The following is a 27,972-nucleotide window of genomic DNA, read 5'->3' on the forward strand; positions in this document are numbered from 1 at the left end:
AGAATCCAATTAAATCAGTAAATACAAAAACTTAAATGAGTTACCACTATAAACTTCATGTACTGTACATTAAAATGTATAAATTAGCAGACCTTACATCACTTGGTTCTGTTAATTGAAATTTTAATTGCTTCAAAGTGGTTGGAATATGAGATGTTATAGTTTCATTAGAAAAGAAACAACATGCTTGAAGATTGTGGGGTGATTTGAGAAAATGGGCATTAGAGATTAAAAAAGAGAGCAGTGTCAAAAGGATGAACAAATGTAGGCTAAATATACATTTGCATAACTTTGAACATTAATTATCAGTGGTTTGAGAATTTGAATTTGAGTAGTCCACACTTCAATCAAATCAAATCACAATCAAAAGATACTCAAGGCACCATTGGAGGATACTCAGAATGCTATCTAGCCGGACCCTTCTGGCTGCCTCAAATATTCTATTGTGTACTTACAGTAAGTGGCAATATATAGGCTATTTAAAGTGTTTTCAGAGTCCACAGAATCATCCTTTTCGTCTTTCGTTGAAAAAAAGATTCTCTGTGTCATCTGAGAAACAGCAAATGGTGCTTTTTACCCAGTTAAATACACTATGGCAAAAGTATGTGGACACCCCTTTCTAACTTCAGGTTTGGGTATTACAGTAATTCAAGTGAAAATAAATCTTAATAAAAAAGATGGTATGGAAGAACTTGACTGGCCTGCACAAGTCCACACCAGGCCCAGTTCATTTCTGTAGCCTAACTTTCTTAAGGATTATCACTTTTGCACAGGGACATTGTCATGCTGGAACAAAACATTTGAAATAGAAAATCAATCTTAAAATGTTGCAACAAAGTCAAAAAAGAGAAGTGATAGTGTACATTCTAATAGATAAAATTGTCGGCGAATACACGCTCTTTTTGAAGTAGTAGGTGAACAGTGCACTGAAAAAAAAACATAGCAAGGATTGTGAAACAAAGGAAAACACTGCATAGGCCTACTGTACGCTTCGTTCCGTTAGCGATAGATGTCGCTGCGGTATCACTGGACGTGGTCCGGCTTTGTCGCGCAGTCTGTTGCAAACGCTCCTGTTTCAGGTGATTCTGTTTGATCCCTTCCGGTCTCCGTACATTTCTGTGTTATGACGTCATCTGGTTGGACGAGAGAGAAACTCTGAACTTGCTACGAAACTTCATGAAACTGTGTTTCTCCCTCAACTTTCAGCTGGATTTACTCTGTGGGTTTTACACATGGATCAGAAATTGAGCATCGCTGATATGCGGCGTGTGAACTTCAGACTTTTCTGGATCAGCATGTGAGCTTGAACAAATAATATCATTAAATCAGAGCAGAGAGGACATGGACGAACGAGAAGGTAAGGATTACGCGAACGATATTTACTTTTGTACCAGAAAATGTTTGTTTGAGCTTCTTTAATACGTACTAATTAATTTTTTGTGTTGACTTTGATGTAGTTCATAGACTTGTTACTCAAAAAGTTTTCAGACCAGATACAGCAAAAACTAGGAAATTGGCTCGTTTGATCGCTTGTGTGTGTGTAGTTGACGTTTGCCGAGAAACAACTCTCTGCCGTTTGTCAGAATTAATGTAAATATGTATTGCATAATTTCTAAATATTCAAATGTTTTCTTTAATAAACGTTCGGAACTGTTTTGTATAAGGTTTTGATCACACAACAAGCAAATAAACAGCTAAAATGGGTCCCACTCTGTAACCTGTTTTTCATTTAAAAATAATTCGAGACCGATATTAAAGCGGTGTTAGTTAGAGAAGATTTATTACATTTAGATTCATTAGACATTTAGTTTTAATGGTAAAATGCTAATAATTGGTTTAAATATAACTACACCAGTCGCTATAGATCTGCAGCGCGAGATTACATAATGTGAAATTTCAGCTCGTGCTCACAAGTTTTAAAACACAAAATGTCCCACGTCGAGCTGAAAGTTAAATGCGTGGGATTTCCCCATGTAAACAAACATAATCTGTGTATGAGGTGCAAGTCCTGAAAGTTCTTCTGATGTTTGATTGACAGATCTGACGGAGCGCGCGTGCACGGGCTGTGGCGGGATGATTCAGGATGCGTTTCATGTGAAGGTTCTTCAAGATGCCTGGCACAACTCATGCTTTCAGTGAGTCTTAACTTGATTTCTCTTTAAACTGAGCCAGACTTGCTAGGAATTGAGAGAAATAAACAAAAATGTGTTTGATTGCTTTTCTTGGATTTGACTACTTCTTTTAAAATTCTTACACTGCTGAAAAATAGCGTTTTAAACCAGCCTAACATGGTTCGCTGGTGTTAACTGGTTTTCCAGTCTTGTCTGTTGGGTGGTTTTAGAAGGATGTCCAGCTGAGCATAAGCCTTGCTAGGCTGTAGACCAACTAGTCCAGTATAAACCAGATAAGCTTTAAACTTTTGATTTTCAGCCTGATAATTGTTTTTTGTCTTTTTTTTTTTTTTTTTGGAGGAAAATATCCAGACTATTGCACTGTTTTCTTTCACACCTACACACCTTTTATGGTCTGCTTAGTTCACTGAAGCTTTTCAGTGACTACTGGGAACTCCTAGAACCTTTACCTTAGATGTTTTGTTTATGTAAATATGTGAGAGAAAAGTTTGTGTTAAACAGTGAAATGATGAAAAGTGGAAATGAGACAATGAAATGATTAAAGTTGTCCTCCCTTTTCTAGCTGTCTTAAGGCTGCTTAAGGTTAACGGTGTAAAGGTCCCTTTTTAAGAAAAAGCTAATGATCTAAAAACTAGAAGGTCTAAATTCAGCACTTCTTGGCTAGATTAATATGTCATCAAAATAGTTGCATCCCTAGTTAAAAATCTGCTTGCCAGAGTCCATGCTGTTCATATTTCTAAGGTCAGCTCTTAATTGTACCGGTGACCATTGTTGCATAAAGGACATCAGTTAACATAACTGACCTCAGGAAACATTTTATTTGAAGACTATTCTTAGTTGTTGTTTGTCATAAGCTATTTTGTGTGCTATTAAACCTTACAGTGAATTAAAGCAGAAGCTGATTTGTACTCAATCAGACCTTTAGACTCATTGAAACTAATTTGAGAATGACGTCCATGGATGTAAACCCAGTGTTCTTAATGCTGCCTGAGAGGTTGGAAAAAACCCTTATGTCAAGTCATTCCAAAAGGTTTATGGAACAGTTTTGTCATCATCATGATCGAATCAGTCTTATGCTGGGAGATTTAGGACCAAATGGAGGCTCTGGGGGTTCTCAGACACCGGGTTTCTTGAAGGGCAGAAATTACTCCAGGGTCTACAACATTTTATGCAATCTGGAACAAGGGTACAGCCTAGGCCTTTTTTCATCGGTTGCATTTTTTCTTGGTTGGATAAATTTGAGTTTCCCAATTAAATCATAAAAGCTTGTTGTCACTGGCTTAATTCCATCACAAGGTTTATATAGTTTGGTGCTTGATTACACATAGAGTGATTAACTTCTTTCTACTGTTTAATTTATTATTAGCTTAATTGATTATGACTCTTTGTTCCTCTATGGAATCCCTCTTGTTGTGGCAAGCATTCCCTGTTTTCCTAGTATTTAGCAAGCATTTAGTTGCAGTGCAGGTAGGATCTCCTCTCTGGTTAGTTGTCACATTCCCAGACATCGGCTCATAGCTTCGCAAGACAAATACAAGACTCTTTTTCCCCCCTTTCTACCCCTTTTGTGATTTGAGGGACAGACTGAACTCTTATGCTTTAATGACTGTTTAAACAATAATTATAGGAGGGGCTGGAATGTCTTCTGAAAGAATGCGTCCTGGATCTGAATTTCCCTTTTTACTTAGATTTACTAGTGATTAAAAAGTGATTTATGTTGTGTGTAGTTTTATAGTTTTTTAATACCTTCTTAACTTTGTTGCTACATTTAGTTATTTATTGTTGTTATCTGTCAGCTTTCATAAGTCATATTTATGTGGAAGTACCTGCAGAAAGATAGCACTGTTTTTTATGATATTGACTGAATCCAAGCATAGCTGTTTTGACCATGACCAAATCCAGATTTAAAATGATAATCTCTTGCATCTTTAAACACAGGTTTTTGTAGGATTTGAAGATTTGTTTTAAGGTGATTATTTTGATGGGACTTTATATGTCTTCTCCCTTTATATCTTTTGATCGTAATCATTTAGTTCTGCGAATGAGATAGAACAGAGCTAATAGATGTCATGGGGTACCTGCAAGGATCAGGAGGTCGGAATGCCAGTTGCAGCAGCAGAATGTTTCTTTGTGAATGCTAGTAGAAAGGAAGTGAAGGACTGTTTGTTCTCTATCTGTACAGAGTGTATGTCAAGGTTTGAATAATTTCTTTTGTTTAATGTGAAGCCTGTTATTTTTCCTCTGGGTGTAAACTGGAAGAGGAAAGAGAACTGAAAGAGATTTCTTGATATACCTGGTCATGTAAAAGGGTGTTAAAGAGGTTCTGTGTGAGCGTTGTTTGCAATGGCAGTATTTTAGGTCATTGTGATAATTATTTAAATGTCCCAATAGAAGTCAGTTGTTATTGTCTATGTCTTTCAGAGGCTTTTTTTTTTTGAGAGAGAGAGCTTAAATGGTGAAGGGGTCAAAAATAACTAGGAAATTCACAAAATATGGTTATTGGTCAATATTACGATTTTTTTCATTGTTATTGGTTGATATTGAATATACACTCAAAAGTAGAGATGTACCGATCGATCGGCCAGGGATCGGAATCGGCCGATTTCCCTCATGATCGGCCAATCAGTCTCACTTCTTACCGATTCCGAGCCGATCCGTTTTGTTACCAGCGGCACAGGCAATAACGTCAGCTGCACATTCTCGCTCTCTTCTCTGTCACGGTGAAGTGACACACACCCATGCGGGCGCCTCCTCTCTCTCACTCGTCTCATTCGCTCTGGTTAAAAAGTGCTTGTATAGAGTACCTCAGGGATGACGTGTTTATGTAGGCCAACCCATAAGTTAGCGGCGCACGGGTTCCCTCGATCCAAAGCCTATGTATTTTTCACATAGACTTTTGGAAAATCGCAAAAAATAAGCTCTGTGTTTAACAAAGGGTTATGACACTTACACGTTTTGTCTATCAAGATAATCTTTACAAGTTAACACAACATTTATACATTTTGAAGCCTAAATAAAGTCGTCAGATATAAAAAGCTAACAGTAGGCTATAAACGGACTACAGCACACCATGGTCGCGAATCAACGCCACCACCACCAAGCTTCCTCAAACTTTATTTAGAAAACAACTTTATTTAAAAACATGCTCGCTGATTATGATCTGTGCTGTGTATGAATATTTATCCACCTTTTCATGAGAAATGCTGTCTAAATGTCCTGTTTGTCATGATGATGTCTAAAGTCCCTGCCAAAGGAAGTAGTCACTTTTAGCAATTTGTTAGCAACCACCGTTTTTAAGACACAATAAAGGTTTAAAAAATCACAAGCGGGTTAACTGATGTGTTTTATGTCATCGATCAAAACGTGAAAATATTTAGAGGCTTTGTTAACCACAGACCTTATTACAGGCGATTTAGCAAAAACCCATTCAAAAAATCCATTGACTTCGGGGCGATGGAACCGGAAGTCCTAAAATGCTAACTCGCTTCCGGGTTTTGCCTACAAAAACACGTCATCCCTGAGGTACTCTATTGTACATAATTTTAGTCATTCCCGCAGGTTTCGCGCCATTCCCAAAAGCGCGCGCACCACTGATCTATACAGGTGGAGTGAACAAGCCACGCTCGGTCTCAAACAGAGTCACAAGTACCAAAATGATTGGCTTACTGCACTTAAACTGTCAAATACATACAAAAGTATGTCAAAACCAGCGGCACAGGCAATCTTGGCGAGTATTCAGATAAACACAGTCAGTTTTGAATCGTTAAATAGCTAAGAAAATGAACCCATGTTGTGTGTAACAGTATTGGGTCCGTTGAACACCGTTCATAAACTCTTAAAGGGACAGCAGTCCAATATTCCTGCTGCTGTCTGTCATGTTAATCAAAGAACAAAAGACAAAGAAAATCACTTTCTGCTCTTGACTGAATACGTTTTATAACTTTATAGCTCTCTTTATTCTGTTGCATTTATTTGAGCTATTTATATTTTATTACTGACTTTTCACTTGTTTTTTTTTTTTTATGAAAATAAAACTTTGCATTGAAGAAAAGTGGATTTTTGTTTGTATATGTTGTCAATTATAGTTCTCAGAAAGAAAATCGGAATCAGCAAAAATCGGTATTGGCAGATCACACTAACAAAAAATCGGAAATCGGAATCGGCCAAGAAAATAGCAATCGGTGCATCTCTACTCAAAAGTTTGGATTTTTTTTAATATATATTTTTGAAAGAAGTCTGTTATCCTCACCAAGACTGCATTAATTTGATCAAAAAATGCTGCAAAACGTAATTAAACATTACAAGATAAAATAACTAAAGATTTTAAAACATAATTTATTCCTCTTATGGCAAAGCTGAATTTTCAGTGGCCATTTGTCCAATCTTTAGTGTCGCATATGATCCATTAGATGCTCACCTGATGCTCACCTAATGCTCACTTTAAGTTGATCTTTAAGAACATGAATAATTTAATAACACTAAATGTAATCTCTAACAAATATCAGAATGCAAATGCATTTTTCATACCGTTAATTTATTTATATTACAATGCCGCAATGCCTAAATTCCCTTGAAGTGTTTAAATTATGAAGTTATTATTATGAGCTTATCTAAGTTCTGTGCATTGGTATTCTCCATTTGAAACATGACAGACATGTTTTGAAATTAGAGACCAAAATGTACCAGTCGCATCTGGTACACAGGTGAAAGTTTGTCATATGTGCACACCTGCTCTGCCTTTGCAATGTCCTCACAGATGTTAGTTCACCATGTTTGCCAGAGGGTGATTCACAAACATTTTCATCTGTTATGATGTCACTGTCAGAACACAGGTTGCCCAACTTATGAGAAGGTTTCATCCCACAGGCACACAAATGGACTGGATGACAAGGTTCTACCCACTCTGTCTGGGTGACTGACTTATTGTGTCTGCCTCTAGAAGCAGAGCATGTCAACATTCCTCCAAACAAAGGCAACAATCGGGCACATGGCCAAAATCTAGCCATTCCGTCGACAGGCTTGAGGGTTTGGTGGCCTTCTCGCACTAATGTGATCATTATCAGAACGTCTCAGCACTATGTTGCTTTTCCACATCCTCCCTACATTCATTCCATTGAGTGGATTTTTTTTTTCAGTTTTCCCCATTTCTTTCCCTCTATTTCCCTTTTTCTGGCACATGGTGTACCAGAGAAAACAGCATTCAGCAGAACATTGCATGCCAGACGCTTCCCTTTGGCACTTTGTCTAGTTGGGTTTGTCAGAAAGTTGGTTTCGAGTGATAGTTGGCCTTCAGTATGCAGAGCTTGATTTAGATGCTAAAAAATCTGCAACATATAGCTCTAAGTGTGAACTCAGAATTCTAAAATTGAGGGGGAAATTACTATAACTTTTATTTAAGTTAGTACATTTCCATTCATACCACACACCAAGCCATTCATGCTGTGTGCCAAATCAATTTTAATAGGGTATTTAAAAAGATTAATTGTTAATACCTTCAGCATTGGAGAGTATCCGTGTTTTCCTCATTGTGGAAATAAAGCTCATTGAACTTCTGGAATATGGCCTGGGGATGATTTCCTGCCTGGATGCTTGGACTTTGCTTTGGTTCAGACTTGGTGGCTGTCTACCTCCTTTCCTGACCAGAGTCTCTTAAAAAATAAGTAACCATTGTCTGAGAGTTTAATCTTGCTCTTTTATCCTGGTGGCAAGATGCTTTACTTTCTTACCTGCAGGTGTTACATTTAATTTGTGCCTTTTGGAGCATTACGGATCTAGAATTCTGTGTTTTACTCACAGTGGGAAAATTTGGCCAGATTCGCTCCTTACAAAATTGTTTTAGCTTTGAGATTTTTTCGAGTGGCTGCTTCAGTTCTGTCCTAATAGACTTATGATCGATAATGATTCAGGAATAGTGTTGTAATAACTACCTAAAAATAGCATGAATAATAACTACACAGTTCACAGCTGTAATAAATCATAGTATATTGATTACCCATTAGCGATTCATTTATAAAATTAAAATTTATGCAAGACAAAACAGTCCAACTATTTGGTAAGAAAAGAACAAACATTTTGGAGTGGGTTTTGCCTACATAAAGTTACCTCCTTAATCCTAGGGTGTTGTGGGTAGTTGCCAGGGTATTGTTATGTAGTTGCTAGGTTCTGCTGTTGAGCTTTTATTCATATCTGTACAAGGACAAGTAACACAGGAAAATCTAATACTATTGACTCATTATGTTTGTATGTATGTATGCATGCATTTTATTTTATTTTTGTGTCCAATAACAAACTTGCAGCACTCTTTATAAAAAATTACTAAATGATCATACTACACTTAACATAAATATGATTATCGTTGTCATTATTTTTATGCAGAGTTGTTTTATGATCACTAATACAACAGCACACATACTTTACAGTGACTGTATGAGCGGGTCTTGGTGTATATTTAGCGGAAGTATTTTGGGCATTCATCATGGTACTGCCATTTGCCTCTAAGGCTTTACTTTAAAGTTACGCACCCATTAGGTGTTTCACATCTGATGTAGGTCCCAGTTGCCCCCCTCCTCACCTCACCTAGTCTGGCAAAACAAGCTGTGGCATGTAAAGAGGAACTTTTTGCTTTTCAAGCATCCTTCCCCGTCTCCTCTGGACAAGTGATCCTTTATTGTTTCAAAAGGCCTCAAGGCGCAAGTGATCTGCTATTCAAATTCTTTAATTAGGTTCATTTTTTTCCTCATAGGAAGTTAATAATAGCTTAAAGTGGCATAGCTTGTATCCCAACATCAGGTTTCAATTGTAGGTAGGGTGGCTGAAAGAAGAGTGTATGAGAAAATTTCATGACTTGTTTTGGCTCATGTCCCAAATTCCTTAACTATAGTGTTTGTGTGTGTCGCCCGGTTGGACTTTGTCTCGGCCACGATTGAAAGAATGTTTTTGTACGTACTGTATGTGTCTCCTTTGACATCATTGACCACTGCTTTAGCTTTACTTCAGATACTAAGAAAATATGTCTTAGAAGTAGAATGTACTTTGTGAGTTATGTTATTTTCAGATGTATGGCTGAAACACTGTAAACATTCAATAACTTATGTTTTTACTATCCTTTGGTGGACCATCTGTTGTACCCAAATGTTTGGTAAATGTTAAAGTTCAACTAACAATGAAATAATTTACCTCATGTCGTTCCAAACCTGTATGACATTCTTTTGGCTGTGAAACTCAAAAGAAGAAATATTGAATAATATACTCTTTTGCATGTAACAGAAGTATTTTGGACTGTCAAGCTCCAAAAAGACAACAAACAACCAAACAAATAAAAAATAAAACTTTAATTAAAGTAGTCAACCTGTGCACTAGGCTAAATGTTCCAAGTCTTCTGAAAACATTTGATATATTTTTTTGTGAGGAACAGAAGAGTGACTATTCTTCAATATTCAATCTCCTTGTATTCTACTGAATAAGGAAGGTCCTGTGGGTTTGGAACAGAATGACGGAGAGTAAATGATTGTTAGGTAAAATATATCTTTAAAAAAATATGTGTAAAATTCCCATTGACATGGTGAACATGTCAAATACCTAAAAGAGTCACATGCTTTGGTACTGAGCAAAGCAATCCTCCTCACTTGCTCAACATTTCAGTCAATCAGGTTTCTATTCTCTCCTGGAGAGCTGAATTCAGATCAGTTGCTTAAGGGAAAGTCTGCAAGCAGAATGTTTCACTTACAGACTTTTCCTTTCTTTTTTCCCCCAGGTGTTCTGTGTGCTTTGATCTCCTGACAAACTGGTACTTTGAGAAAGAGGGGAGGCTGTACTGTCACAAACACTACTGCGAGAAGTTTGGAGAGTTGTGCCATGGTTGCTCGCTGCTTATGACAGGACCTGCTATGGTAAGAAAAGCCATGTGAACTTTTCTGAATTTCATTGCAGTGTATTTGTTTTTTTAGAAAGTTTCAGAAAAAAACAGAGAGTAAAGAAACTCACTATCAGCCGCAAGATCGTAAGAAGATAATGTCAGAAGGTTCTGCTAACCTGTGCAAGAACCACTTAGATAACATGCCATTGTCTCATTCAGTAAATATTTACATGGCTAAAACAAGAAGTCGAATGAAGGCAGGCAAAGTCAATAAATGCAGATGTTTTTCATAGTCCTGAAGAGGTCACTGATAAGGTAAAGGGTGGTGGACAGGACTTAATCTCTCTTTTCCACTCCTAAAGGCCCAGATATACTTCAAACAAAATCGAAGAACAAACTGATGTGTCGTCACTTTGACCAAAATCAGGCCAAAACAAAGTTGTTTGGAGTTTGTTTTGGGAGTTCGAAATGGCTTGCCAAAGCGAACTCTCAGTAAAAGTTTGCTCCAGCTACAAAACACCTTCGTACTACCATTGGTTCGTGACGATAAAGTAATAGGTGTGCGCTGAGGCTCTGCCTTCTTTCACGTGGAGCTCTTCTGACTCATTTAATCTGTTGAGTCCGTCATGGTAAGATCTCTGTGGGTGAAAACATGAACACACTGGAGAGCCACTTTGTAGTAGAAAATGAAGTATTTTGATGAAATGAGACACTGACACTGTTTTCATGTTTGATACTGTAAAGTTGCTTGCTTTTAAGCAACCTATTGAATAAAATGCCATATAAATAAACAGGACGTGACTTTACTGGAGTGCTCATTTTTAGAGCTCGTGCTAACATGTTATGATCAGATGCTTTTCTTATGCTTTCTATAAAAAAATGCTTGCTGTTTTCTCATTTGTGTTGTTTATTTTGTTATTGAGAGGAAAGGATGCAGCACTTATTTACATATTCATCTAAACGCCACTTTCAGCAGTGTGGGCGGAGTCAGATATTTGATAACAGTGTATCGCTGCTCACGTATTTCGAACTTCTTTTACTCCTAAACGAAGAACGAAAAAGAACTTCGCTGTGAGTATATTGGGGCCTTAATGTGAGTGGTGAATCCCATTTGAGTGATGAGTGAGGAAAGCATATGAAACACAAAACGCTTTGGTCTCTCTTTATGAAGTCCTCTATGTTTTTAATTCCCATGACATTTGAATGTCCCTCAAAAACTCTCTTTCCCACTGTCACCCTCACACTGAAGACACCTGCAGAAGTGCTCCAGAAATTGCTCTATTAACCTCATTTCTGAACATCTCTTCTCAAGGGGTATTTTTTTGCAGCATCTTTGATAAGTAAATTAGACAGTTTTATTCACAAATCAACTTTGTCTAACATAGTTTTACTGTAAATTGAGAAAATATCAACGTTGCCATATGGCAACTCTTTACCACAGTGGAATTGCAGTAATGTATTTCCCCATTGGGATTTTTTATAGATAGTACCATCAACAATATGATTGTGGTTATTTTTTTATTTTGAAGTGTTTTTTGAAGTATAGTTGTATTTATGTATAAATAACAAAGTTATTTCTTCTTTTCAGAAAATGAATATAGCAATATTTTACGGAAAGGGCAATAGGAAGAGTACAGAGTTAGCTCTTCCATATGATGAGTGTGAGGATGAGTTAGCCAAATGATAGGGAATAATAAAGTTTAAATGATAGGAATCTACTTATTTTTGGTTTGCTTGAGTTCAAAGTATATAAATCTATCTTTTTTGACCATTTTCCATTGTGGTACAGAGTTGCCATATGGCAACGTTTCCCTAAGTACCCCCCCCAAAAATTTTTTTTCAAAAATCTTTTTTGATATGCATAATTGAAGCTATTTCATAAAAACTTATTTGAAAAAATATTTCATGGTTAGAACATAATGCGTACCATAGTGGGTTAAGTTCAAAAGATTACCTGGTACTCATTAGATGAACAAAAGTATTTAAGTTGATTGTAACTGGAGTGGATTAGTTGAGTTAACTTAAAGTTGAATGCAATAAGTTGCCTTATTATTTTAAGTTAGCTCAACTATTTTTTTTTTTTTTTTTTTTTTTTTTACAGTGTGGATTAAGATGAATTGAAGAATGTTTCTATTGACTTTATGGTAACACTTTACAATTAGTTTCCATTAGTTAAGGTTAACTAATATTAACTAACAATGAGCAATACATTTGTTACAGTACTTATTAGTCTTTGTTAACATTAATTAATAAAAAATACAGCTGTTTGTTAGGTCATGTTAGTTCAGGTTCATTAATTAATGAAATCAAAAACTTTTGATTTTAATTATCTATTAGTAAATAGATAAATTAATAAAAAGATTAACATTAACTAAGATTAAAGTAAGATCTGTTCCTCATACAAAGTAATAGTATTGTAAGAATACCAATTACGTCGTTTAGAACAGGGGTTCCCAAACTTTTCCATTCAAGGACCCACCTAGAGAAGTATAGGCCTAATCTATCTCAAGACCCACCAAAATCTTTGAGATTAGAAAACAATTGACATTACTGTAAGCTTAATCTTAATCAAAAGTTTGATTATGAGTATTTAATAAAAATAATTTAATTTTATAGTAAAACTGTAAAACTTCAATACTAATATTTATGTTTTAAAGAGTATATGAAATATGTCCATTAAAAACTTGAAACACACTCACTCTGGTGCAGATATGAACTGTAACTGCGAGTGTTGTTAAACTCATCGCGCGTTCAGCACAGAGAACGCCCTAATGCTCATTCCATTTATGTACATGTGATATGCTTTTTACAGCCAGTTTCCTTATGTGTTGGTAGATAGCCAAATGCACACGAAGGAACGAAAACAACGCACTCTTTATGTCTATGAAAGACAACAGTGCTGAGTTGAGCAGACGACAGAGATTAATGAACAGACCTGAAACAGCCTTTTGTGACATTTGAATTGTCTGGTGTAATGCAAACTCTTGCAGAATTCAGTGCAGTGATTGGAGTGAACCAGGGGCACTTCTAGGATTTGATCTTCAGGGGGGCTTAGCCCTCAGTGAGAATCTGTAGCAAGAGACCATCGCCTAAATGGTGCCCCTTTAAATCGGCACCACTATTACTATATAGTAAGTCAAAAAATATCCTACCGGTACTTAAATTGGTACAATACAAGACAATACAAACGTTTTTAAATGATATATTGATGATACCAGTCTTTCTGCAGTACACTTCAAATCAGTACACATGTAGGAAAATTGTCATCATATCATTATTATTAACAACTATCACTATTAACTAGCTTAAAAAAAAAAGGACTCTGCTAAACATTCAATTTTTTTTAGAGTAGATATTTATTTGCCCTGCCAAAACATTCACTAAATAAAATAAAATAAATAAATTCACTAAATAAATAAAGTTATTGCTTTCATTGTTTTTGACCGTAACCTCATGATACCAACATTTTAAATACCACTGAAATTTCTCAATTCTCAAATTACAAGCAATAGCCCAATGCACGGATCCGTTATAATGACACACATATGATATAACTGTTTACGTTCAGCGGGTATTTTGGCATAATTTTGTGTGTATTTGCTCAAGAAGACACAAAAGATAACTCGAGTACTCCAGTGCCATCTCAGCCTGTCTGAGAGGCGTCTTTCAATCACAAGACGCTATGAAAGAGAACTTGTGCACTGTGATAGTCAGATCGTTTCCACGCTCACAGCGCACAAGTTTTCTTCTACAGTGTCTTTTTATTGAATGGCTTAAAATCACTTGAATGTTTAAACTGACAAGACTTAAAAAAACACATGAAAAAGATCAACTTTCTTGAGGAAGCAGCACTAGCCTGATCATTCTGTGTGTGTGTGTGTGTCATTCACTGAAACGCAAATTTAGCTTTGTGCAACCCACCTTTTCCCGCTCTGCGACCAACAGTTTGAAAACCCCTGGTTTAGAGTAATTTCATGTGACTTTTTGGAGCTTAAAAGTATTGGGTCCCATTGACTTTTATAAAATGGACAAAACCAGCTTATTATATCTTATTTTGTGTTTCTTTGTTCTTCTTCTATGATATATAACTTATTAGTTTTCTCATGTCTCAAAAAAACTTGAATCATAGCGGTCTTTGTTAATCTCTGTCTTGATTTCAGCCTAACTGTTATTGCTGACTGTTATAAATGATCTCATTCCTTTGAACAGAATGACTGATCTGAAGGCTGGAATGGCCACAGTGTTGTGTGCTGTTTCATCATGCGTCTGGAATGCCTTTGCATGGGCTTCAATGAGGAGCTTTGTAATCATAATGCTAATGGAAGCTGTATCAATGTGAGAGAGTCTTACAAATTCATCTCTACAATGTAAACAAATCACTGCTCACTAAAACAGGTAGTTTTTAAATGGGTTAAGAGAGAAAGGGGGAGAAAGAGGAGAATTTGCCAGTGAGCAAAAAGCATAATAGGCCTTTTCTGTTTGGGCTTGGATTAACTGATGCCAAGTATTTCTGGTTGGAGAGACTCAGGGTGCATTGCCAGTTGGGCTCAGAAGCACAAGCAGCGGGGTGTCAAAACCTTTGAAAGACAGGCAGGGAGAAATCACATCCTTACAGCTGATGTGCTTGTTTAAATGTGTTTGTGTATTTGTTCATAGACCATCCATGATAATGAAAGTTCTTTTCTTTGGCTGCCTGAAAGTTCCTCATTGTTGTTCAGTTTAGTTCAGTTTCTGTCCTATTTGTGTTCTGCCTTTCTTCATCTTGGTATGAACTTTTTATGTCTAAAGCTGCTGTACTGGTTCTGCCACCACTTTTTAGCACATCAAATGTTGAGAAATAAATGGTGAGAAATAAACTTGGTAAATGAGATGTGTAGGGTTTTTTTTTTTCTGTTCTTTGTTCAGTTAGACGTGGTGATGTGAGTCCTAAGGAAGGGGCGGCTCTCTTTTACAATGTACTGCTGGGAAACAGCCTTTCTCAAATGCACATTCACACTGTACTGTAACACACAGGAAGGTATGACATTTATGAGTCGTGTAAGCGAGCACAAAAAAGATTTGAGACATCATGCTTAATCACAAGTTGAACCAAGCAGTCAAGCAGTTCAACTAACCGCCCTTGAGCAAAGCACTGTAAATGTAGTCAGTGAAAATTTAATTGCATCACTCCCATTGTCATCACTCCCATCCCATGTCTGCTCCCCACACACACACACAAACACACATATGTATATATATATAGTAATTTGTAATGGTGATATGCATTTTCATTTTACGCTAAAATGAGTGAGACCAAAACCAAGTAGGCATAAAATCCTCTAATTGCCAGTCTGCATGTTCTACACTGTGATTGTTGAATAGTTTAGTCTGCATGAGGAGGTGTGGCTTACCCAGCTGAAAAATTACTCAAGAATTTGGTTAGTCAAACTCTGGGACCGTTGATTCACAGCTCGGTAAACATAACTGCTAATCTGTCTTTTGTGGTACACATTAAATGAAACCTCAGCGTGACCTCATACTTTCTCCATTCAGCCAGAATGAAAGGAAGAGCCAGAGGATTATTGGTTAAATAATTTTCCATTCACAATAAGAGAATAAAAGTCTTTTTCTGTTCCATAACCCTTGTTGATTGGCAGTTCTTTTTATTTTGAATTTATGAGTTTGTGTGCCTTCATAATACAGTTCAAATGAAGAGCTGCAAAGTGTGTGTAATATCTTTCTAAGGAGTGAAATGGAAAGCTACTAAGATTTTGGCTCTGAGACTTTGTTTTATTTGCAAAATCGAGGTAATGAATGTGAATGTGGGTTTTATTTGGCTTTTCTTTTGAGATAAATGTGTCCTTAGAAGTTGAATAAATCCCACAAAACTTCCCTTTGGAGACATCCTCAAATGTAAGAAAATCATTAATAAACACTTTTTTAATGTTAAAAGTGCAAGATGTTTTCTTAGGGAAGTAGTGTTGGTCTGAAGTTAATAGAATATGCTATATATCAAAACACTACTTTAAAATATCCCAAATCCCTTTCTTTAAAGGGATTTGGGATATTTAATTGCTTACAAGGTTAAAAAAAAAAGTGATTTATGCAAATGAATTCTGTGGAATTGTATTCGCTAGTGGTTAGTAAATGGATGTTTATGGTTAATGTATTTCCAGTAAATTGTTATGAATAAAATGTTATGTGTAGTTCTTTCCGGTTTATTCATTTCTCAGGGTAAAGTGTCAGTGAAAGTGTTCTTGTAAATGTGTATTTTCTAGGGATATGACGGTAGGCATGACAACCGCGCCACCGCGGTCGTGTCACCGGCGGTAATGTGACATATATATATATATATCAGAGGTCGCGTTAACCGAAAATTTTCCGTCATTGATGGATTTTTTTTTTTTTTGTAATTCCCACCCCTGTCCAGTAGGTGGTGAGTGCGCTCCAGTGTGGCAGCAGAGCGCGAGTTCAGTTTCCAGAATAAAATGAAAATGATGCGCTTGATTACACACAGACGAGCACCCAGTTTAAGTCAATTTTATAATAATTAAGTTACTTATGCTTACTTACATAATTAAGTTTCGTTATTTTTCTCGCTGACTATAAGTTTATGGTCAACGAATGGCTTTTCTGAGGTATAATGTTACGTGACATTGTTTGCAACACTGATTGACGTGATACAGATTTCGGTAAGCTACTGTATCTTTCAGCATTTTTTTTTTTTATTTTCATTAATGTTTATTTCGTTCTGTATAGTAGTAAAGAGGAAAGGATGATCGCGTTCACTTACGATCCGTGACAAGTGTTCAAGATGAAAACTGAAAAGTGACGCAGTCTTTAACTTTCTTTTCATAATATAAATAAATGCATAGCCTAGGCCTATTTGCTTATCCTGTAAGTTCGTGAATAAAAATGAAAATGTGGACGAAATCAGAAGCTATTAAATGTCTTATCATTAAAATATAAAAATTAAAATGACGGGTAATTATTGATTATGATGGATTTTTTTTTACGATCCTGTCCATCAAAATGACGGCGAAACGCAAGTCTAACGCAACCTCTGATAGATAGATATATAACAACCCCGCCCCCCCTTCGGACCCCTACCACCGCAACACCGGCGGTTGTTGGTGATTTACCACCGCGGTAGTAAAAATTGCCACCGTCACAGCCCTAGTATTTTCTAAGATTTATGAGAGGGAGGTCAAAGCGAGAGCCTGCATTAGATAGAGGTAGGAGGTGTTTAACAGAGATTGACACAAATTATGTTGTGTAAGAGCATGGGATCATGGTTATAGAAAGGGTCTGGCAGCCTTATGTCACTTCTGATAACAGACTGGCCCAGACACTTGCAGGTGTTACAGAAAAAGATAGCACATATGCTCACGTCACTGCCAAAGAACGCAGACTGAACGAAGACAGTACACTGACACAAAGCAGATGAAGCACAATGAAAGCATGATCCACCATGCCTGGGCTTGGCAGAGAGAGCGGTGAGCATACACTGAGCGTACAGGAGTATTCCATAAAGATTGTATCTGGACCACTGTCAGGGCTGGTGTTGCTGGCACTGAGGATTTTCTTTTCCGATGTCCAGTGTGGGCTTTAGGAGTGAAAACATGAGGCATCTTATGTTCTGACCTGCGCTGGGCATTTTGTGTGTTTCAGGTGGCAGGAGACTATAAATACCACCCTGAATGCTTTGTGTGTTTGAGCTGCAGGGTAGTGATTGAGGATCAGGATACCTATGCCTTAGTGGAACGTACCAAACTTTACTGGTGAGTAACTTCACACTTTTCAACTCTAAACTTTACATGCATTAATTTACACACACCAGCTCCAGACTGTCCTAATGATTCCTCTGCGTTGATATTATAGCTAGGATGACCACATGTCCTGGTTTTACAAAAAAAAAAAAAAATGTAATGAATAAATATGTCCCAGTTTCAGTATTAGGCTTACTGTATTTTAATTTTAATTAAATTAATTTTATTTTAATTAATTTTATTTTAATTTTAATTTAGTGTCATTTTATCTACGGTCTCTGGTACCATTTGTGGTGCTCAATAGGATGACATTGCAGAGATGCAAAGCTGTTTTTAAAAGACAAACTGAACAAAATCTAAGAATTTCTTTGTGTAACACGTGGAATTATGTGGTGTTTTATGAGGGTTACTGCTCTCAGCTTACATTTTTACACTTATGAAGGTAAATGAAATTGGTATTGCAGGTAACCAGGTAAATTTGCATTTCTATTATTATTTTATATAATGATAGGTGGACACCTCCCATTAAAAAAAACAGTAGGCACTCTCACTCCCTGTTTATCCTGGTTTTAGATTTAAAAAAATCTGGTCACCCTTATTTTAGTTACAAACCGTACTGGTGAGAAATTTAACCAAATTAACTTAAAATTAACTGGTGAGGAAACTTTATGCAATTTTATTCTTTTGTAAAATGTATTCTTTAATAAACTGACCCACTGATTTTAATGCATCAATTTGTATTTATGTACAATAGTTTTATGTACAATTAACACATTTTTTTTTTCCATGTGCCTATTATTTCCAAATTTTACTGAGAAAACATCACATAAATTAACTGTCCGTGGGGAGACTTTTCACATTAAATTCAAACTGTGGGAACTTAAATGTATATTATATCCAAACAGTACTGGTAAAAAGAATCTAATATTGAATATGATAATAATCATTATCTCCTAATTCTATATGTAAAAGTCTTTTTAATGGACTTCTTAACTTGCATTTTGTGTGTATTCAGTTTGCTATTTTGTTGTTTCTCTTCATTTGTTGTTTTCAGTAAAGCACAGGCAGGTTGACACACATCTGAGTGTTTCATAACATGTCTGGAGGTGACTTGCTCTTGTCAGGTCTTGCCTTAAAAGTTCAGGTCCTCAAGTGTTCGAACTCTAGTAAGGCTCATCAGCTTGTCTCTCTCACACAGTGGTAAATGCTACAAGCAGGTGGTCCTGACACCGATGTTGGAGAAGCGTGGTTTGGCCGACTCTCCAACAGACCTGCTCCCTCACACAGTGACTCTGGTATCCATGCCTTCTGCCACCAATGGTAAAAGGGGCTTCTCTGTCAGCGTGACTAGAGACTGCACCAGTGCCACAGCCAGTGTCCAAGTCAAAGAGTAAGTGAAGACATGCAGAATTTAATTAACATGTATAAAAAAATTTTTTTTAAAACTTTATGCATCCCCTACTTTCCTTACTTAAGATCTTCGTTTGAGTTCTGGTTAAGCAAGCAGTCAGATTACAATGAATATGCTGAGAAATATTTTGAATAATAGAAACTTGAAGTTATTTATCACCTCACAGATTCACCACAATGCTACCACACCCCATGCCAGAGACACTGTTAATGCCACATGGAATGTGTTGCATAACTGTGGTGATACAACTGCTCGTGTTGGATTGAGGGCACAAACTGACAATTTGTTTTTGTGTTCTTTGTATTCAAAACCATAACAGAAAGCTATGAGATTTATCCCATCATTCCTAACCTGTCTTTTGATGAAAATCTCCCAAAACCTTATCCTTACAGGGTCAGAGGGATGCATATTAGTCCAGAGGTTCGGAACGCCATCCATGTTGGGGACCGAATCCTGGAGATCAATGGACTCCCGGTGTCAGCTTTGATGGAGGAGGAGGTACTTTCCGTTTATTACTGCTGTTATACTTGATATTAGCTTTGAGGTGAAGTGAAATCGTGCCAACGCTAACGTGTTGAAGCAATGTGACAATACAGAGGAACGGCATGGTAACCGTTTGAAATACAAACTCATACCATAGCTTGTCTCAGCACATAAAATGACACTCCTTTCATACCTTGGTAATTACTTTAACCTGGTCATTAAACTGAATTTACATTACTTCCTAGAAACAGGCTCTTTGTTATATTGCTTTGATGTTTTTTTTTTTGTTTTTTTTTTTTTGGCTTTTCATAATTCATATGACACTTGGCACTTCGTTCTAACTTCATTGGCCTGCATCTGTTGTGTTGTGTTTAAGTGTTGCAGAAGCAATATTTAGTTTTCTTAAGAATAGAATGTAACGAGTCACGCATGGTTTAACTTTGTAATGCATACCTGTGTTGGGAGGTTTGTGTGAACTCTGATTTAAATGCTTTGCATTCTCATTGTGCATTTGTAAATGTGATTTCATTTTCCCACCATTTCTCCTTAACATTTGAATTCCACTGCTTCTCGTCTGTTGTCATGGATTTGTGCCTTAATTTAATCATGTGCCATTGAGGTTTTAGGACTGACTTTGTTTGGCAGCCATCTGCCCGATGTAATGAACAGCTTGAGGTCCACTTAATCCTAAAAATGGAAAAACGTAAAGTCCTAAAATGGAACATAGACACAATTACAGAAAGCTGTTGGATGTCTTCATTACTGGATGTCCGGATTTGTCGACCTAAAAATATTGAATCTCAAATGTATTCCACTGTTCCTGTGTATTACATAATCTTAACTGTAATGTTGGTATTGAAGGCTTATCTTTTGCACCTTTAGAACGACCTTTTGTTTGGCACCAGCTTTGACTAGGAGGGAAATCAATGCTATCTATGTGAACAGCACTAGTGCACAATGCTTAAGTTTGTATGACTAAATGCTGTCCTCTAGCTTTTATTGTTGTTGTGGTGCACAGGCGCTTATCAAAAATGACCAGAGTTTTTTGTGACCTTCTGAATTCTGATTGGTCATTTCAGGTGGAGGACCTCATCCATCGGACCAGTCAGACACTGCAGCTGTTGATGGAATATGATCCAGTAAGACAGCGTCTGGACCGACTGCGCCTGGGCACTTCCTGCAATCAGCTTGGTGTCCCTGCAGCCTCCCGTATGCGTCTTTCCTCCCAGGCAGATGCTGAGATTGAGCGGAGTGACACAGTGGACAATAGGACGTTAAAGAGGAGGTCCCTCAGGTAACTTATCCAATCAGGTTTCAGCACTGGGCTTGAGCAGGTTTAGCATTTAAAACTGAAGCACAGTTTGTTTATTCCAAGTGGATTTGGACATACAGAAATGGTGCAAAGTAAATACATTACACACTTGTTTATCCTTTTCTAATTGCTATTTGGGCTTATACAGAATTAATACTTTTATCTTGTGTGTTGTAGACGTAGCAACAGCACCTGCAAGTCTCCAGTCTCTTCATCTCCTAAGGACCCTCCAGTTCTGACTCGAGATATTGGGCGTTCTGAATCCCTCCGCTCTCCTTCCAGCTGGTCCCACCGTATCTTCCGTCCCTGTGACCTCATCCATGGAGAAATCCTTGGAAAAGGCTTCTTTGGACAGGCAATCAAGGTGTGCATATGTTTAACAACATATCTCATTTTCTTTGTAATGCAGTGTAATGCAGTCATTGGTTCCACAAAGTTGTCTAGAAGAGCTGTATCGCTGCTTTGAATAAGCTTAGTTCAGTGTTGGAGGACAGGATTGTATTTCCTTCTGTACCGAAATCATAAGGAATTTCGGTTCTGATTCCACAGCTCTGAATTGCGTTTCCTTAATCATTGAATTTCCAAACAACTCAGCTGAAGAAATTTCTATTGTCTTGGAATGCCACAGTGCAGGATTATAGTTCTATTCACAACTTACAGAAGAATGCAGAAGTGCGAGAATTGTAAATGAAGTTCGTTAAAGGGATAGTTTACCCAAAAATGAAAATTTTGTCATCATTTACTCACCCTCATGTTATTCCAAACCTGTATGAGTTTCTTTCTTTTGTGGAACACAAAAGAAGATCTTTTAAAGAACGTTTGTAATCAAAGAGTTGACGGTAGCCACTGACTTCTGTAGAAGGGGAAAAAAAATACTATGGTAGTCAATGGCTACCAACTGTCTGGTTACCAACATTCTTTAAAATATCTTCTTTCATGTTCAACAGAAGAAAGAAACTCATACAGGTTTTGAACAACATGAGGGTGAATACCAGTAAATGATGACATTATTTTCATTTTTGGGTGAACTATCCCTTTAAAACTATTTGGTTCCAATATTTTTGAAGAACTGGAATCATTTTTTCGATTTCCAACCCTAATACTGTGTGATCTTCTGTAGGTGACCCATAAAGCCACAGGTGAGATTATGGTCATGAAGGAGCTGATCCGCTGTGATGAAGAGACACAGAAAACGTTCCTAAAGGAGGTATGAAGATCCCTTTCTTTCCCCGCAAGTATCTCTCATTCCTCCATCTGATTACCTCCTTAATTTTTTCCTTCATCTCTCCGTATCCACTTTTATTCCTTCCATCCCTTTGTTGTCTGCACTGAGTCAGTATCAGAGTGTGATTTTAAAAAGCAGATAAAACAGATCCATGTGGCGCCGGGATACAGTGTTGCTGTAGGGTTCATGATTTTCTTCAGAGGAAAAGAGATTTAGTCTTAGATTTATCCAGCCTGTATTTAGTATGAATAACTTTTAAGAATCTCAACAATTAGTATTTTTCTCTATTTCTCTCACTCTCTCTTTTCCAGGTAAAAGTGATGAGAAGTCTTGATCATCCACACGTTTTGAAGTTCATTGGGGTTTTATACAAGGACAAGCGGCTTAATCTGATAACAGAGTTCATTGAGGGAGGCACTCTGAAGGATTTTATCCGTGACACGGTGCGTCCTGATTTTAAAATCCCTTTTTTCCTTTCCTCTTTCTTCTAGGAAGGGCCGTACATCATCTGTTAGTGTTTTAGTCTTTGTCACTGTCTCTGTTCACCTGAGATGAACTTTGCAAGGAGAAAGGGAGAGAGACATGGAATAGGGACTGAAAAGCACAAACACATTCTATGAAATGAAAGGGAGAAAATGCAGTTGTGTGGTTGCATTGGATGAGAGATAAAGGAGGTATGAAGTGTTTCCAGGTGAGGGATTCTAGTGGGAATGTTTTCCAGATCACCCACTGGGTTTGCTTCAAATATGGGTTTCAACACAAAACAAGGATAACAGATGATATACCTCTCTCGTTCAGTCTTTCATTGTGTCTCTCTAATGCACTATAATGTTTTGCAATAAAATTGTGTCTGTGTGTGAGTAATTTGTGTCTGTAATAAGCGGCTGCCGTTATGTAACGATTTCCTCCCTATTTCACGGACAGCATAGCGTGCTGTCACACTGGGCTGTATTATAGTGTGGTTATAAACTAGGCCAGCAATTCATCTCTCTCTCTCTTTCTATCCCTACAGGACTCATTCCCATGGGAACAGAGAGTTAGTTTTGCAAAGAGCATTGCATCTGGAATGGTGAGTGGGCTTCTGGGTCTACACATATAGCATTGCAAAACAATATAAGCTATTGTTGTACAATATTTGGGGCAATTTTGGATTATAGTTTACATACATAAATATACATATTATGAAGGAAATGGTGAGAACATTTAAATGGGTTTTGTGGCCAGTTTAATGTAATTATTTGGATGTTAAAAACATTTTTTCCATCCCAGCTTAATATGCAAAGACTATAAGACTTCCGTATGTTGATTTCCCTCAAAGTGTAAACACTGTGCCTCTGGTACTATCAAAACATTGTAGTTTTTATAGTGTTCCAACCAGTGTGATGCAGCAATATTAGCTCAACCAATGGCATGGGTTTTGTCAACTGATAGCAAACAAGGCCTATTTGAAAAGTAATTTTGCATTACGTTTGGTGTCATCAGAGGAGCAATAATACTAGTATCAACATTTTCTACTCAAATTTATTAGTCCTGTTTTAATATGAATATGAATCTGTGACATTTCCATGTGTAACATTTCAGAAATGGCACTTCAGGACATTTTGACGGACATTTGATTTCGTTTTCTCTTGTGACACACTGGGTAGCTCTAAATTAAGTATGTTTTAATTTAGAGATGCATAATATCTGTGCCATATTGTTTATCAGCCAGTATTAGTATATTTTATATTTATTGGCATCAGCCATTATTGTATATTTATCTATCAATGTTGGATATTTAATAGTTTATGCCTATTTTAAAATTTAGATCATCATCTAGCACTAATTAAAGGGTTAGTTCACCCAAAAATGAAAATTCTGTCATTAATTACTCATCCTCATGTCGTTTCACATCCGTAAGACCTTCGTTCATCTTTGGAACACAAATTAAGATATTTTTGATAAAACCCGATGGTTCAGTGAGGCCTCCATTGACAGCAAGATAATTAATACTTTCAAATGCCCAGAAAGGTACTAAAGAGTTCATGTGACTACAGTGGTTCAACCTTAATGTTATAAAGTGACGAGAATACTTTTTGTGCACAAAAAAAATGAAATAATGGCTTTATTCAATAATATCTAGTGATGGGCGATTTCAAAACACTGCTTCATGAAGCTTCGAAGCTTTACGAATCTTTTGTTTCGAATCAGTGGTTCGGAGTGTGTATCAAACTGACAAAGTCACGTGAACCATTGAAATTTCGTTTCGAAACACTCATGACGTAACAAACGTTTCGAAACACTCATGACGTAACAAAGCCTTGTTTACTGAAATCACGTGACTTTGGCAGTTTGATAGACGCTCCAAACCACTGATTCGAAAGTTTTGAAGATTTGTAAAGCTTCAAAACTTCATGAAGCAGTGTTTTTAAATCGCCCATCACTAGATATTGTTGAATAAAGTCATTGTTTTGGGGGGGGTTTTGGCGCACAAAAAGTATTCTCGTCGCTTCATAACATTAAGGTTGAACCACTATATGACAGATTTTCATTTTTGGGTGAACTGACCCTTTAAGAGATACTGATAGATAATGGAAAAAATATAAACCTTGAAGATGTTTCTAATAGTTCCTAAACAATTACTAATATGTGTGGTTTTTTTGTGTCCAGACAATATTAATAGTATTGTCTGGAAATTCTGTTGTTGCATGCCTATTCAGATTGGCTGCGATTGGATCGTACCACGCAATATTTGCACTTCCAGTGTGTTCACACATTACTTGCCACAAAAAAACTTGTTAAATTACGCCTAGTTAGAATACAGTTTTACTTCTATTTCCAAGAGCATGTACATCCCAAATAAGACTTGTCAGTGTAGTTGAAGAGACTGTGAAGCAACTTCCTGTTTAGTAGGAAGTTTTGTTGTGTCTTGTTGCCTAGTGTTGCTGTGATGCACCACTTCAGTTTTTGTCTTAGTTCTTGTTGTTGTAGTGATGATCAAGTGGTAGATGTCTATTAGTGCACCTCTGTCTTTCCTCATTCTGCTCAGACACAACCTCTTTTTCTTTCTTCTTTATTGATTTTGTTATCTTCTTATTCTTTCAGGCATATCTGCATTCAATGAGCATCATACATCGAGATCTGAACTCTCACAACTGCCTGATCAAACTGGTATGAGAGTTTCACACATTTCACATTAATTTAGATCAAAGTCTACATTTATTAGGCCTTGCTTGGGGAGCCCATGGCCTAGAATAGCTGACAGGCTTTTGTCAGCACAAACAGAAAGGCTGAAGTAGACAAGCACCCAAAAACAAGTTATGTAAGAACACTTGAGCAGGAGAGAGAAAATACATTGAAGTGTGAAGATCGGTTCTGTTTAGTTAGTGGTTGCTCGCTTGTTTAGTTAGTGGTAAGAAGATAAGACAGGAAATGCTGTCATTCACATACTGTATCCTTAGTGAATCACTTATGACAAGCTATTTAGAGAATCATTTTAAGAGAACAAATGGCATGCCTTTGGGACTTAAACATTTAGACATGCACAAACAGTTTAAAGCTAGGATTGACTTCTGGTGTTATCAAGATTTTTGACACTACTTTTTAAATATTTTTTGAGTTTTTAATTTTTTTCCTTTATTTTGTTCCTTTGTACTCAAACTTGTATCATAGAAATGTTTATCTGTCATAAGCATTTTTGCACATTAAGCATAAATCTGTTCATCTTTGCTCGACTTGTCTGACCCCTGCAGGACAACACCGTTGTGGTGGCAGATTTTGGTCTGTCTCGTCTAATCATGGAGGAAAAGGTCAAGCAGCCACCCCCCGACAAACCAACCAATAAGAAAAGGCTGTTTAGACGCATTGACCGTAAGAAACGCTACACTGTGGTGGGGAACCCGTACTGGATGGCCCCAGAAATGCTCAATGGTGAGAAGAGAGAATTACACTTACGATCTTTGCATCAAGAAAACAAATAATCCTAAACTAAATATCCATGCGCTTTCACATGTTGTGTCTGAAATATTTAAAAATATCAGTGAATAGTTTAATTTATGTGACTACATTTTCTAAACTGCTTACTGGATGGACATCAACTGGTCATGTAAATGAGAATGTCAAATGTACCGTATCACCTTAATTGTTGTCTGAGAATATTGTGTCCTGTTCCTCCATGTATTGTCATCATCTAATATAAAGGTGTTTGTGAGTTGTTCTGTAAGCTTGTTTTTCTTGATGGAGCTCTTTTTTTCCTGTGTGTAAACAGGTAAACGCTATGATGAGAAGGTGGATATTTTCTCTTTTGGCATTGTACTTTGTGAGGTAAGAGTCTTATGTAATGGTAAACATCTCAGACTTTATGGCGTGTCTTTATGAGGACAGCATATGGTCTTAGAACTAACTGTCATTTATGTAAGCACTTGTCGAATATGAATGTCGGAATGCCGAAAGCTAACATTACACTCAAGTGGTTTGAGTCAAAACGGCTACATTTTATTCTCTGTTATGTAAGAGGATGCTTGTAAGTTTCATCATGTTTATTTCTCTTCCATTTGTCTTTATTCATTCTTCCTTCTTCTTTTGGTAATAGATTATTGGTCAAGTTTATGCAGATCCAGAGTGTCTTCCGAGAACGCTGGATTTTGGGCTTAATGTGCGAAAATTCATAGAGAAATTTCTTCCTGAGCACTGTCCTCCTGCTTTCTTTGCATTGGCTGTGGCTTGTTGTGACCTCGCCCCTGACAACCGGTAAGTGCCACTGTGTTTTGTCACAAATGCCCTTCTTTTTTAAACAGTAATGTTGACGGTGAGATTGAAATGGAAACAGTAGATTTTTCTTCACCACAGGGTGACAAATGTAAAATGATCATTTCCCTGGTGGTGCTGTTTTTAATTTGAGTCTAAAAATACTTTTTAATTCAAATTAATGTTTTTTTTGTTTGTTTTTTTTCTCAGGTAGGTCTAAGAGTAGTATTCAGGTACAGAAATACTATAGAAATTGAATAAACTGTCAATTAAAAACAGTTAATTCACTATAAATAAAAACAGATTATTCCTTAAAATTAAAGTTACAAAATTTATTCAGTCAAGAGCAGTGTGTGAATTTCTCTGTCTTTTGTTGTTTGATTAACATTAATGACACAAACAGCAGCAGCTATATTAGGCTGCTACCACTTTAAGACCTTATTCATGGATCCAGTATACTGATACACATGTTTTCTTTCTCAACTGTTCACATTCACTTAAGACATAACCGACTGTGTTTATGAGGATACTCGGCAAGACGGGCATTTTTACATAATTTTGCACAATAAGATGCGAAAAAAAAAAAAAACTTGATGTGGTACTTGCGATCTGTTTGCGAGGCTGCTTTATGTGTGTGCACTTTGTATGTGACTGTGAGCACACAGAAAACCATCTCTCAGAGAGTGCACGAGTACTGAATGGTGAAAAAAGAAAAAAAAATTATAAACTTTTGTAACGATGCAACACTTGTATCACAGCGTGCAGCTCGCTTGTAGTGCAGAGATGCAATGTGCTGATGTCAAGACATTTTAGCACATTAGCACATTATAGCACATTATACCACATTTCATACACAATGGTAATTCAATGTGCTTTAGATGAAAAAGAAACAAATACATAAGAATAAAAATGGAATGCATAAGAAATAAAAATAACAAAAGCAGAGACTACCCCTATCTGGATGGACAAGTCAGAGTTTCGGTCAGAATATTTGCTGTGCGATTAAACAGTACCTTTGCATGGGAATAGTCAGAAATAGTATAATAATAATAATTATATATATATATATATATATGTATAT

At 36.8% G+C, this 27,972-nt stretch overlaps 1 protein-coding gene across 1 annotated transcript in view; it reads left to right on the forward strand.

The window, feature by feature from the left end:
* Nucleotides 1–1,059: 1,059 nt before the first annotated feature.
* Nucleotides 1,060–27,972, forward strand: part of limk2 (LIM domain kinase 2) — a 30,449-nt gene continuing 3,536 nt past the window's right edge. The window contains exons 1-15 of the mRNA XM_051894894.1: nucleotides 1,060–1,357; nucleotides 2,039–2,135; nucleotides 9,886–10,021; nucleotides 17,638–17,747; nucleotides 18,934–19,125; nucleotides 19,539–19,644; nucleotides 20,709–20,923; nucleotides 21,119–21,305; nucleotides 22,062–22,148; nucleotides 22,478–22,609; nucleotides 23,179–23,235; nucleotides 25,251–25,316; nucleotides 25,898–26,075; nucleotides 26,413–26,468; nucleotides 26,737–26,894. Of these exons, the coding sequence (XP_051750854.1) occupies nucleotides 1,342–1,357; nucleotides 2,039–2,135; nucleotides 9,886–10,021; nucleotides 17,638–17,747; nucleotides 18,934–19,125; nucleotides 19,539–19,644; nucleotides 20,709–20,923; nucleotides 21,119–21,305; nucleotides 22,062–22,148; nucleotides 22,478–22,609; nucleotides 23,179–23,235; nucleotides 25,251–25,316; nucleotides 25,898–26,075; nucleotides 26,413–26,468; nucleotides 26,737–26,894 (1,793 nt within the window). The 5' untranslated portion in view covers nucleotides 1,060–1,341. The remainder of the gene's footprint in view (nucleotides 1,358–2,038; nucleotides 2,136–9,885; nucleotides 10,022–17,637; nucleotides 17,748–18,933; nucleotides 19,126–19,538; nucleotides 19,645–20,708; nucleotides 20,924–21,118; nucleotides 21,306–22,061; nucleotides 22,149–22,477; nucleotides 22,610–23,178; nucleotides 23,236–25,250; nucleotides 25,317–25,897; nucleotides 26,076–26,412; nucleotides 26,469–26,736; nucleotides 26,895–27,972) is intronic.

Source organism: Ctenopharyngodon idella, chromosome 5 (genome assembly GCF_019924925.1).
Source record: "Ctenopharyngodon idella isolate HZGC_01 chromosome 5, HZGC01, whole genome shotgun sequence".
NCBI classification, from domain to species: Eukaryota; Metazoa; Chordata; class Actinopteri; order Cypriniformes; family Xenocyprididae; genus Ctenopharyngodon; species Ctenopharyngodon idella.